At 37.2% G+C, this 13482-nt stretch overlaps 1 protein-coding gene across 3 annotated transcripts in view; it reads left to right on the top strand.

The window, feature by feature from the left end:
* The first annotated feature begins 314 nt into the window (after positions 1-314).
* Positions 315-13482, top strand: part of tmod1 (tropomodulin 1) — a 38843-nt gene continuing 25675 nt past the window's right edge. For 2 of the 3 annotated variants that reach the window (XM_030149627.1, XM_030149609.1), the window contains exons 1-4: positions 315-587; positions 11517-11595; positions 11752-11837; positions 11960-12096. In XM_030149627.1, coding sequence (XP_030005487.1) covers positions 11974-12096 — 123 coding nt within the window. In that variant the 5' untranslated portion in view covers positions 315-587; positions 11517-11595; positions 11752-11837; positions 11960-11973. Of the gene's footprint in view, positions 588-11516; positions 11596-11663; positions 11683-11751; positions 11838-11959; positions 12097-13482 lie in introns of those variants that run through there. The other variant, XM_030149619.1, reaches the window with a different exon arrangement.

Here is a 13482-nt window from a genome sequence, read left to right as displayed (position 1 = left end):
GTTATTACAGCTCGAACTAAAACAATTAATGCCATTAATCAATAAACAAGGTTTATTTGTCTGTGATGATAGATAACTAAGAGGATCTTTCATAAGTAAGACAATACCATTAGGGATTGCTTTGAATGCATAGTTATATTCTTTATTTGGAATTGGAAACGAGTTTATTATCATGCCTCATGATGTTACAGCTGATGGGTGGATGTCCTGTCATGACGTCACTGGAGTGACAGGGCAGCCGCGCTGGGGGGGAGGAGGAAGAGGAAGAGGAGGAGGAGGAGGGTCTCTACCCATAAGTTTAGTTTGCCCTTTGCGGGAGATGAGATTCAACCACCGCAGGAGCACCCAGAGTGGACCGGGGAGGAAACTTTGTGATCAGGCTGAAAAAACCTGCTGAACTGGGGATTATCTGCGGGACATGGACGGGTTGGTCTGAGCGCAGTTTTGCACAATCCCGGTGTGTGCGCCAGCTGCGGAGCGGACCGCGCACTGCGACTCCAGGCGGCTCCGAAGGAAACCATATCTGGTCAAAGTATTCGTTGCTGTCACCCAGCGGGACGCACCGGCTATAAATAGCATTGGAGGAGGTACGGAAATAAATGCAAAAGTTCTAGTGCAGCCTATAAAGCAGGCAAATCAGAGCAGATCACATATGGAAGGAGAAAATACTGAGGATACTTTGAAAATAAGATGAAGAAAACTCAAGTGAGAGGCAGAAGGCACGTTACTCATACCCAGTGTAATTCAAAGTTCTCTTATGGCAAGAAAAGAAATTATAAAACGTAAAAGATAGAATTTTAAACAGAATATTTGCAAAAAATTGTTAAAATTAAGTGAAGTATAACTAAAACTTAATACACATGGTAATTCAAAGTGCTCTTATAGCAAGAAAAGAAATTATAAAGAGTAAAATATAGAGTTTTAACCCTTTCATGCATAGTGGTCACTACAGTGGACAGTTATTCTCCAGCTGTTCTCTTGTATATTCATGGGTTTTGTTGTTTTAGTTCCATATCAACCAACACAGTGGATACTTATGCATCATCTCATAAACTGCCATTCATACCATTATTGTAACTTTGCTGTTCTTGATTGGTTCTTGAGTGGAAATCAATTGTTAATATTTATTTTTTTTGCCATGAAGTGAGTAATAACTAGTATTAGAATATGTTAAAATGTGAGAAAACATCAGATAAGCTACATTAAACATGGTTTCATTTTACTGTTTTTATATCACTTTATGATATTGGGTTTTAAATACATGTTTCTTTGCTTCAAGAATAAAATTCATGGTGTAGCTGAGTGGACATTTTTGTAACTCTGAGAAAAACAGGTTGATTTAAAAAAAAAAAAAAAAAAAAAAAAATTCAATCACATTGTTTTTTTTGTTTTTTTTTGTTTTTTTTTTCATGCCTAAAGAGGCATAAAAACACTCAGGAAAAAAAAAAAAAAAAAAAAAATCTTGATTAAGGTTGTCATAATTCATGCATGAAAGGGTTAAGCAGAATCATTGCAAAAATTGCTAAAATTAAGTGAAGTATAACTAAAACTTCATACACATGGTAATTCAAAGTGCTTTACAAAAATAAGACAAGTTAAAAATACTTAGAAAAATAGTAGAACATGGAATTTTAAAAGGATTGTTAATTAAAATGGTTAAAATACAAAGAGAAAAGTGCCAATAAAACCATTTGAGCTGATATGCAGAGCTTAAAAAGAAACCTTTTTCCACATGGATTCCAAGAGCTGTTTATCTGTGTTTTATTTATCGGCTGTTGTATATTTACTTTTCAAAGTCATGAAACTCTTGAAAGCCTCAACAGATGCTTATGTTTTCTTCCACATCCAAACTATGGGATGGATGAATGTGTGGGTATTCTTGTCACTTTTACTCTCAGGCCTTCAACTGTCCATACAAACCTTGAAAATCCCACACAACAAAATGTCAATAATGTGTTTCTGTGTCATGACCTGTCATCAGCTCATGACAAGTGCATGGAAAATTTACAACACATTTCAGAGGTTTCAATCAACATGTACGGTGACCTGCAACAGTTGGCCACCGACATGTTGGTGGTCACTTTCCCTCTGACCTACATACACTAGTTATTAGAGTAGGACCAGACCCCTGCTGTTTTTGTAGTTTTAGTTTTCATCAGAGTATCCCAGTATCTATTCATTATCTTAAACCTGATGGAAAAAAAGCTGTTCTCTCTTTCCCAAAGTAGCCTACACATATGTAAGTGCTTCCTTCATCTCTAAGTCTATCTTCAAGTAAGACTCTGATTACTGAAGTGATACATGTGCTAAAGTGGATCAGATTTTGACCTCCGCAGAATGCACACATGGCCTGACCCTGGGTCCGAGCTGGGTGGCTTCATGATATACGACCTTCTCAACCACACATCAGCATTCAAACGTGGTTTTAGCGTCCTTATTCACAATGAAAATAGCTGAAATCTTACAAGTTCTCGTAAAACTACCTCGTGCATGTGTTTTTTAATGCTTTTTTATGTTAAATAATTGAAATTGAAATTGGAAACAGCATGATGCAACTGTTCTTCAGATCCTTTTTTTTTGTCCTTTGTAGTGGAGAGTGGAGTTTTTTTTTTTTTTTTTTTTTTTTTTTTTTAAGTAAGCTGTGAAACTTGTGTCCACTACAGAGGAGAAACATGCATAGCTAGGTCTCAGGACAAATATATATAAACATCTTTAACCCATAAAAACCCAAACATACACTGGTGACCAAAATCATTTACTGATATGAAAAATTAAATACCTGTTGATCCACTAATCCTATCAATCCATGTAAATAATTGGTGTAAAATACAGTTTGTCATCTTTTCATGGTTATCAGATATGACCCATTCTGACGTTCAGAGGCTCCAAAGTGAATGTAGAAACACCGTCATCTTCTACAACATTTATTCACCACTAAAACCCATGGAGTTGGATCAATGACAGTGGATGCGAACAGTGTTCGTTCAGTTAATGATAGATTTTACCAGAAAAGTCACTTTTTCCCTCCATTTTTTCTGTTTTTGATAATAATAATAACCCTCAACTTTAATTTGAGCTTTTATGGATATCAGTTATGATCAGTAAATGAAATGTTGGAAAATACCTGATTTTCACTAAAGACTACAAAATACTGAGCATAATATTAGAACAAATGGTGATAAGTCATTTAAAGGAGTGATATTTTGCTTTTTTAAATGGAATTATGCATTTTAAAACATTTCCCTGTGGTCTACATAAACTGTAAATGCTATGCTTGGGTCTGAATTCTTCATTAATTCAACTCCACAGGTCCATCTTCAACAATATTTTTGAGTAATGACACCAGAAAGGTCATTTTGAGCGCTGGCCCTTTAAATGCAAATGAGCCACTTCACACTCCACCTCCTTCAGGTTGTTGACTGTGCTGCTCTGTCCTGTTCAGACATATTTTCAGTTGTTACTACAACTGATGCTTCTGATAAACAGTTATGTCATACTTGGAGAAATGTTCAGTGAAAGTCTTGATCTTATATGTGCAAATGTTGCGACGTAACTAGTTATAAAACATAGCAAGTTAAATTTGAAACGGAATTGAAATGGGCTGTAGAAATCCACTTGATTTTTGGCGAAAATGAATATAAAGATAGCTTTGCAGCACCTGGAGGGTTCAAATTCAAACTTTACGAACTATTAGGGTCCAAATACACAAATAAATGTACCAAAGAATAATACAAGTGGGTTTTAGCAAAATATGACCCCTTTAAGAAAAGTTAAAAAATAAAGAAAAAAATGATTTGGGGACTGCCACAGAAGTAGCACTGGGTCTTTATGGGTTAATTTTGAGTAACAAGAAACTTCAGTTAAATGATTCAGCTGAAAGTAGATACTTCAGGTGGCAGACTCTGAAACTATAACCAAGACATGACAAGAATGAAAAACTACATTTCCATAAGGTTGGTTACATCTACATCTCCATTATACATCATACAAACCTCACAAAAATTGGCAAAATGTTTAGCTCAATTTATGACATGAAATGGTGGCATATTCTGTTAAACTCATTGGTTCTATTATGTAACTTGCTTGTCAGATAGTCCAGTGACATATATTCAAGTGCAGTTCTGTGCCACTGGGCTTTACATGGGGCTTTGTCTGTTGTCCAGTTTAGAAGAACATATTTTACTCTGTGTAACATGTTAAAAACTTCACTCCACATCCAACACAGGATAATTTAACTGTGCATGCAAAGGCTTTAAAGGGGTCCTATTTTGCTAAACCCACTTTTATTAGTCTTTGGTACATTTATTTGTGTAGTTGGACCCTAATTATTCAAAAAGTTTGAATTTGAACCCTCCAGGTGCTGCAAAGCTATCTTTATATTAATTTTGGATTTCTACAACCCGTTTTAATTCCTGCTTGATTTGTTATGTTTATAACTAGTTACGTCACAACATTTGCACATATAAGGTCAAGACTTCTGACGAACATTTCTCAGGTTACAACATAATTGTTTGTCAGGAGCAGCGGTTGTAGTCCATACTGAAAAATATGTCCAAAATTAGAGCAGATTATTTAAAATGTTCAGTTGTTGGTTGTATTAATGAACACAAGTGGCTGAAAGGGAGAGAAAGCACAGATAACAACCTGGAGGGGGTGGGACGTGAAGTGGCTCATGTGCATTTAAAGGGCCAGCTCTCAAAACAACCTTTCTGGTGTCATTACTCAGAAATAGGGTTAAAGATAGACCTGTGGAGTTGAATTAACCTCCTAAGACCCAGGAAATGTCAGCAAAGTACCAGCTTTTTTCGGTTTTTATTAAATAAGTGCATATATTGGAAACATCATGATGCAACAGTTTTTTCAGATGAAGTTTTTAAAATTTTTATGGAATGTCCTTTGTGGTGGACAATTTTCTTTTCTCTTTTTTTTTGGTGTAAAGTTGTGAAACTCTTGTCCACAAATTTGGACAGAAAACCCATAGCGGGGTCTTAGGAGGTTAATGAAAAATTCAGACCCAAGCATAGCAGTTACAGTTTATGTAGACCACAGGGAAATGTTTTAAAAGGCATAATTCCATTTAAAAAAACAAATCGATGGCCTAAGAAACAAAACCTCCTATCTGCAAATTTTTAGATTTTGAGTTTTCATATTAAATGGTGAGAACAAGGATGACTCCACATTTTCAGTCTATCTGCAAGATAATCCCGCCCTTTCTTATGACATGAAGGTCACCTGACAACAACAACAAAGACCATACTATAATAAAACTAAACCATCAAGGAATCATTCAAATTTTATTTATATAGCGCCAAATCATAGCAAAAGTTATCTCATGACACTTTACATGTAGAGCTGGTCAAAACTAGAGCCCGACCGATTAATCGGGCCGATTATAGTGTATCACCAATTAATCAACATCGGCCAATATGTAGCCGATGTAGCCAATATATGAACTTTTTTTGCTGCGCAGAGATTCTGTCGCTCGCTGCTCCTGTGTGTGTGTGCGCTGCCCGGAGAATAAGAGGAACTTGAAAGCGAGTTAGTTTCACTTTCACTCCTGCTCGGACAATGACACTATCACCCCCCCACACACAATCACATAATCATGGAGCTACACCCCCCTCCCCGGTCGCGCGCTCTAACAAGGATGGACTATTATATCCTGTGTAGATCAGTGTTCTTATTTCATATATCGGCCAATATATCGGTTATCAGCCAATATCGGTCATCGGCCAAAATATTGGATATCGGCTTTTTTTAGCCCCCAATATTGGTATCGGCATCAGCCCCAAAAATCCCATATCGGTCGGGCTCTAGTCAAAACCAGACTCTAAGCCAATTTACAGAAACCTAACAGAATCCTCCAGGATCCACGTTTTTTTTTTTGTTTCCTGAAAAAAGTTATTTTTTCAGATAGGAGGTTTTGTATTGTGGCCATATTTAAAGTCAGTCATATTATGACTCCTTTAAATGCGCATCTACTGGCAGTCCACCTACAAACATAGGACAGTCGTACAGGTTTACTGTATTGGAGTTCATTTTATCTACTGTAACTGTAAGCTGTGTGAAGACATTCAACAGAAAGTGGCCCCATGCTATACTCTCACCATGTTGAATTTATTGGCTGTAGATGTTTTTGTCCCCTCTGAGAGCCCATGTGAGCTTTACAAAAGATTTACATGTATTTCATGGTTGGAAAAACTCACAGCTCCTATGAGATATATGGTTACAATTAATCCAAAAAAATGTACAAAGAGGCTGCTGTTAAGCTGCCATTAATGTGGTTTGTTAGTTTTTGCAGCAGCGGCCAAATTCTTTAAATGTGGTGGGAAAATTGATATTAGCATTGTGAATTCCCATTGTGGCTTTTCCTGTGAGAATGTCCACTTGAGCAAGACCAGTTGTCAGTTTACGTCACTTTCAGGTTTTACAGTACACAAATCTGACTTGAATAATGATCCTGCATCAGCGCTGCTATTCTTAGAGTCTTCAGGACTGGACGGGCTTGGTTTAGAGGGGTCAGGGTCACGCTAAATGTCCCGTGATCTTTCCTTTCCTGCTCAGTGAGTGTCCTCTAATGATGTACAAACTTGTAGAGATGTTACAGCCACAGGTCTGTTTGATATCAGCGGGGCAGGTCAGCCTCTTCCAGCAGACTTGCAGCGTTATTTGGAGTTCAGCCCAGTTTTTCATCTTTGAGTTTGGAAACTTGTCTTGTCACGGAGCTTAGAGAGAGCAGAACAAAAGAACAGCACATGTGACCCCCACCTTTTTTAGGAGCTCAGCCAAATCACACTTGCTGACATACAGAGGATCAAAAAGAGGCAGATCTGCACTCTTTTATGGTTTTAGGACTCTTAGCCTTCACTGTTTAGGTTCATGTTCACGTTGAGGAAGGTTATTATTAGTTCCTATTACACTGGGATCAGTCAGCAGCAGCTCACTGCACATGTCAAACACTGACCCACAGTTTTAGGCCAGTGGTTTTCAAACTTTTTACAGTAGAGTACCCCCTGAAATTTATTTTTTTAGCCGAGTACCTACAACTCTGGCTTTATCATTTTTGATTTGATTTGAATTGATCAAATTGTGTTCCTGTACAAAAGGGGGCAAACTTTTGTAAACAAACAACATACCTTTAACTTTAATATATTAAAAACTAGTAGTGTCAGGCACAAGAAACCCCGCCCCTTGCACGTATTGTAGGTTATTTTGTCATGGATCCAGCTGATGTCATTGTGTGTATGTGTGTGATGTCAGCATATCAATTGCTTCTATATATGTTTGCCAAGTTTGAAGTAAATTGAAGCAAAATGTAAGATTTTATAGACGTTTGAAATGTCGCACATTATAAGGAAATGGTAGAAGAAAAGATTTGAAAAATTCATAAAAAATTTGACCTACTGTTCCCAAAATGTAATCACATCTGTTCTGGGTCACTGGCAATCTATAAACCCAATCTGGTATGAATTCAACCAATAGTTTTGCTGCTGAAGACATTTGAAATTTCATCCATTATAAGTAAATAGGGAAAAAAAAGATTTTAAAAATTCATAAAAAATTTAAATTTTGGCTTACTGTTCCCAAAATATAATCAGTTCTATTCTGAGTCACTGGCAATCTATAAATCCAATTTGGTATGAATTTAACCAATAGTTTTGCTGCTAGCATGTTAACAAACAAATAAACCAAACCAAAAACAATACCACTTGCCTCCCCTTCGGGGGTCGGGGTAATAAATCTTTATAAGTAAATCTTGTGTGCAAAAATTTAAACTGTACAGTGCCCTCCTTCACTGATAAGAAAAATAATTGAATTGTTCCTTAATGAACAAATGAACCTTTCATCAACAAAAATAATTAATTACTAAAATAAGCTCATCCTGAATAATATAAAATAGAAATGGTCTTAAAATGTAACCAAAGCTTAAAGGGGGGGTGGGGGGGGGGGGGTCTGAATTAAAAAAAAATATTAAAATGAAATTAGGTCAGGAGTGTCAATTTTATTATATGAATGTATTTATTGTGCTTTATTTTCAACATTAATTCTCATTATTTATTTTGTATTCAGTATATGATGACTTACTTCATGTATTTAAAAAAAAAAAATTCAAGCACCCCATGGGCTTCTCCCAAGTACCCCTACCCCATTTGAGAAAGACTGTTTTAGGCAACTTGCACAACATTTGGTGTTATGACCCATAAATGTTCAGCTACGGCTCATCCATCACCAATCAGTGAAGAAAACAAATCTTTCCTCACTGCCAGCTGCAAATGTGGGGAAGAGAAAAGTATGTTTCTGGACAACATACTCGTATTTGGTTTGTCTTGGGTTGACTTTTATACTTTATTTTCTACAGAGTGCTATGAGAAAATATGCAGAGCTGCAGTCTGCTTCACGGTAGAAACAGGATGTAATACTGGTTATGTTAGTTTACATGGACAAAACGATGTATTCAGGTGAAGAGATCTAATGCTAGCGAAAAGGAAACGCTTTTATTAGTCACGATCTATTGTTATATTACAGATACCTGCAAATGTTTGCGTAGTTCATACATTTTCTTTCATATCCTAAATTGAAATTAACCTGCCACTAGCCAAATATTTCCACAGGCAATTTGCGGAATAACTGTAGAGGAGTACAAAATGAAAAATTGCGGGGCGGCCATGGCTCAGGTGGTAGAGCGGGTCGTCCAATAACCGAAGGGTTGGCGGTTCAAATCCCACTCTGTCCTAGTCAGTCCGTTGTGTCCTTGGGCAAGACACTTCACCCTCCTTCCCTTAGGCGCGAATTGGCAGCCACGCTTCTGTCAGTCTGCCCCAGGGCAACTGTGGCTACAGATGTAGTTTACCACCACCAGAGGGAGAATGTGAGAGCAAATGAATAATGGATCAATAATGTAAAGCGCTTTGGGTGTCTAGAAAAGCGCCATATAAATCCAATCCATTATTATTAAAAAAGCGAATCAGTGAAAACAGCAGCAATGAACATTTGCATTAGAAAAATGTTGTGTTTTACAAGGATTTCAGCTTTTGAAAATGAGGGGGAAATGGCCTCATTAGCAATTAACCAAGAATTCTTAAATATTACCAGATTGTCTTGTATTTAAAAAAAAAAAAAAAAAAAAAGAAAGTAAATTACTGCTATTACAACAACTTGGCTAGATTTCATAGAACAAGAGAGAAGGACCAAATTTAGGGAAGTTGTACTCTCATTTAGAAAATAAGGGCATTTAATGTCATTTAAATGAAAAGTTAATGTGCAGATGGTCTTTCCCTGTGGAGTTTCATGTTTTTTCCCTGTGTTTTGTGGGTTTAGTTCAGGGGTGCTCACACTTTTTCAGCTGCTTTTAGAAGTACCAAGTCAAAATTATCTACCTATATTAAAAATTGCAATATATACATACTTGTACTTTATATACACAATGAAATAGGTCTACTTTGCACAACTACATGAACCCAACAGACCAATACATTTCCATGTCTTTATGGTCAGTACTTATTCAGGGTTTGCATGGCGTAGACAGTAGCTCCGGCAGACTTCCAAATGATCATCAGTCAAGGCTATTTGGATTTAATAATCTTCATGTGGGTAAAATGACTACTGTCCAATTAACTGTGATTTTAGTTCCATCAGAGTTATATAATAATAGCAATAATAGATTGACAGATCAATAAATACACTAATGAATATGACATGATGGGAAAAAGTCCTCCCCCCATTGCAGGTGCTAAGTTTTTGGTTTCTTACTTGGTCCAGCTCTCCCACTCATTTTTATCCCTTTCTTTAGTAGATATAATTTGGAAGGGTAACTACTTCACTGGGCCAAGCAAATGGCATAGAAAAGATGTAAAAAAAAAAAAAAAAAAAAAATCTACCAGCACAACCTTTTCAATCTAACAGTCAATCACAATCAATGTATTTGACACTCCTGATTTAGGTCCTCCAGATTCCCCAATTATCAAAGACATGTATGCTAGGTTAATTCTCATGAAAGTGCCACTACTAAGGTAGATCTGGAGGTGGTCCACTGTTTATGTAATAAATATTGTTTATTTACTGGGATGGGTTAAATGTAGAGGTTCAATTTATATTTAGGGGCAATAAAAGTGAACAAAAAAGTGATCTCCTAAAATAAAGGCAATATTTTTAGATGTATGTGCTCAAAATGAGATAAAATAAAAGGAAACAAAGAATAAGGTGCTTTTTTTTCATTAAACTTTATTGCCATTAAAAAACTTACAGGCAATTATATAACCACAATAAGGGAAAGAAAAGTAAAATAAAAGAGACACAAACAAAACAAAACATCACCTTGATTGTTGGCTTATATGTTAGTGACAAACCTATGGGTACAGAAGCACATCAAGCACAATACAACTTAAATAATCTATATTATAAAAGCCAAGTGGCCTCTGTGTGCGTATGTGTATGTGTGTCTGCTTTATAACTGACAAAACTGGACAGATCTAGCCTTTGCCTTTTGGTGTACTTTTGTATTTTGGGTCAAGGATCAGACAGGTGAAAACAGCTTATTGATACGACCAGTACTTTTTGTGTAATAAGTTGTTTTTAAAATTACAATGGGCTTACAGGTGGCCCGTGGAGGAGTCCATTCACAGCCGCAAAAGGAACGAGGGGGGTCCCTCACTGACCTGCCCCTGTTCAAGTCCAGGTTAAAGACACACCTGTTTAGACTGGCTTGTAACCCTTAGCACTGTGACACTAATAGGTTTTAATCTGTGGTCTTTTTCATCACTGTGTTTTGTGTCCTTTTGTTTTCTGCATATTTATGGTACTGACTAACCTGTTTCTATCTTATAATTTAATTATGCTTTTAGATGTAAAGGACTTTGGGCTTCTTTATGCTGTTGTAAAGTGCTATATAAATCAACTTTGATTTTATTTGATTTGATACAATGGGAGAACCGGGTCCAGCTGTGATCACACACTGACAAGGTGGGTCTGGTTCTTACTGTGGTCCGGTTCCTCTGCAGCACTCCTGGCCCACCTGAAGTTCAGGAAGTAGTGGGGCTGTACATAGAGCCCATAAATAGTAATCATTTTTCTTGCAATCATTAGCAAGATATGTAAAATATAACACTGGTCTTTGGTGAGATATTGTTTGGGTGCTTTTTCCAGTAAAAAAAAAAAAGGTCCAAGGGTATATCAATATCAAACATTTTTTCCAATTCCTCCCTAATGTTTCTCCAAAATGTCTGAAGTTTGGGCTGATCCCATATAAGGTGCTTTTTTTATGTTATTGAAATTGTATTTTGCAGTGTACTAAAATCCACATATAGATTTTGTCTAGGTTTTGTTTCGTCAGCGTACTGTATGTACAGTGAACTGTCAGTTTGTGGATTTATGAACCACTCTGTAAAGAAGTGAAGAAAAGGAAAACAAGCTGAGGAGTACAAGGTTTCATTTCTTCCACCGCAAATGATTAGTGTATCTAGTGCTTTCTAATTCTGGGCTCTATTAATCTCTCTTCACTGTACTTTTGCCTCCTCAAGGTCTCTGCGTTTTCCAGAAGGGCTCCAGGCACTTGGCTGCCTCTGCTGATATTAGACTCCTTTACTGGGGGTCACTGAGGTGAGTCCAGATTTGACCACAAAGAGCCACACAGCGACACTCAACCACTATATCTGTCTGAAGGATGATGTTGAAGCAGTGGGAAATGTGTGTTTGCTTGTTCTTCAAAATTCATTTTTAGTCATTTCAACATAAATTTTCTTGCTCTTTTCTCAGTTGTTTCCTTGCATTGATCTACGACAGGACGTGTGAGGCTTCTGATCTCCTGAAGTTTTTATTTCTCACTTGGAGGGGTTAATAAGGTGAGGCAATGCACCGAGTGCCTTTTAAATGTTTCTGGTGGTTTAAATTTACTATATAAGCGCTGGATTTGCTGCAGAATCAGCTCCGAAATCTAAATTTATAGCTCTGTTTGTGTTTCCAGGTGTGCTGTCCATCATGTCGGTGTTGAGGAAGGAGATGGAGAAGTACAGGGATATAGACGAGGACGAGCTACTGAAGAAACTCTCAGAGGAAGAGCTCCAGCGGTTAGAAGATGAATTAGAGGAGCTGGATCCTGACGTAAGTTTATACCATACAGGCCCAATCCCAATTCATCCCTTGGCCCTCCCCCTTACCCCTCCCCCTTGGCCCTTGCAGTGGGCACTTGGGGTTGAAATATTCCCCTACGAAGTGGGACGACCCTTCGAGACCTGTTACGTCATCAGTAATCATCGATGCCACTATAAACAGATGCGACAGCTTTGTTTGTGAAATAATTCTCCATGCCATCAGCAGCTGTAACTGTAACTGTTGCATGGGCTTTGGTCATCTTTTAGCGACTATCAACCGCAAACCGCAGAAATGCGATCTATAACACATTGAAACAGCATTAAATGGATGGTCAAATTATTAAGTTAATTACGAAGAAAATACGTACATTTATGTGTTTCTTTCATCACACTGCTGCACTTTTTAGCTGTGTTTACCTCCATCTTACTGATGATTCAAACAGAATTATAGGGGATTTCTCATACCCCTGCGTTTGTAGTGTGGTCCTGAAAAACAGCCAAACAATCCTCCCCCTTAGGCCTCCCCCACTGACTCATCGGGAATAAGGACACCCCTTACCTGCCACATGAACGCGCAAAATGGAGGGGTAGGGGTAAGGGGGAGGGCCAAGCAATTCACAGCAAATAGATTGCTGCTGCCATAATATCTTGTTGTATATGTATATAACACTTAAGCCATTATATGTTTCTATTAAAGAGGCAGTTGGTTGGGGATTTCTATTTTGTGCTGCTAAAACTGTGTCAAATATCAGATGTTGAACATTTTCATGAGTGGCTGTAGTGTAAATAGCTCTTTGTGCAGTATTAGTACAGTGGCAGATGACAGGCTTTGCTCTGAACACAAAAAAACTGCAATAAAGGATGTGTAATAAGTAGGCAGTTACCACAAAACAGCTGTGCTTCCCTAAAATGTCGAAAGTATTTGAAGCAAATTTTTGAAAAAAAAAAAAAAAAAGAAAATCATAATCTTTGTTGTCATTATATAAAAAACTAAACCAAATTGAGTGCAATCCTATACACTGCAAAGAAAGAAATGTAGTTGAAATATTTCTGAAAAATATTAATTCCTAGAGGAGGAATATTGCACAGGTTTGTAGATGAAAGAGCTCTGAGCTACAGTGTCTCTGAACGCCGCCATCTTGAAAATGGATTAGGCATGTTTCCTTAGTTTGGCATGTATTAACTGTGCTCTGTAATGTTAATCAGACACTGGTGTAATAAATACTGCACCATGGGATTTGACTTCAGAATGAAATATACAGGGCATCCAGAAAGTATTCACACCACTAATTTTTAAAATTTATTTTACATTTTCTTGTGTTACAACCTTATTACAAAATAGACTCAAGAAATGTATTTTTACCCCAAAATTGTACACACAAGACCTCATGATGAT

The sequence above is a fragment of the Sphaeramia orbicularis genome, chromosome 1 (assembly GCF_902148855.1).
Source record: "Sphaeramia orbicularis chromosome 1, fSphaOr1.1, whole genome shotgun sequence".
NCBI classification, from domain to species: Eukaryota; Metazoa; Chordata; class Actinopteri; order Kurtiformes; family Apogonidae; genus Sphaeramia; species Sphaeramia orbicularis.
This window is presented reverse-complemented; position numbering and strand designations above follow the sequence as displayed.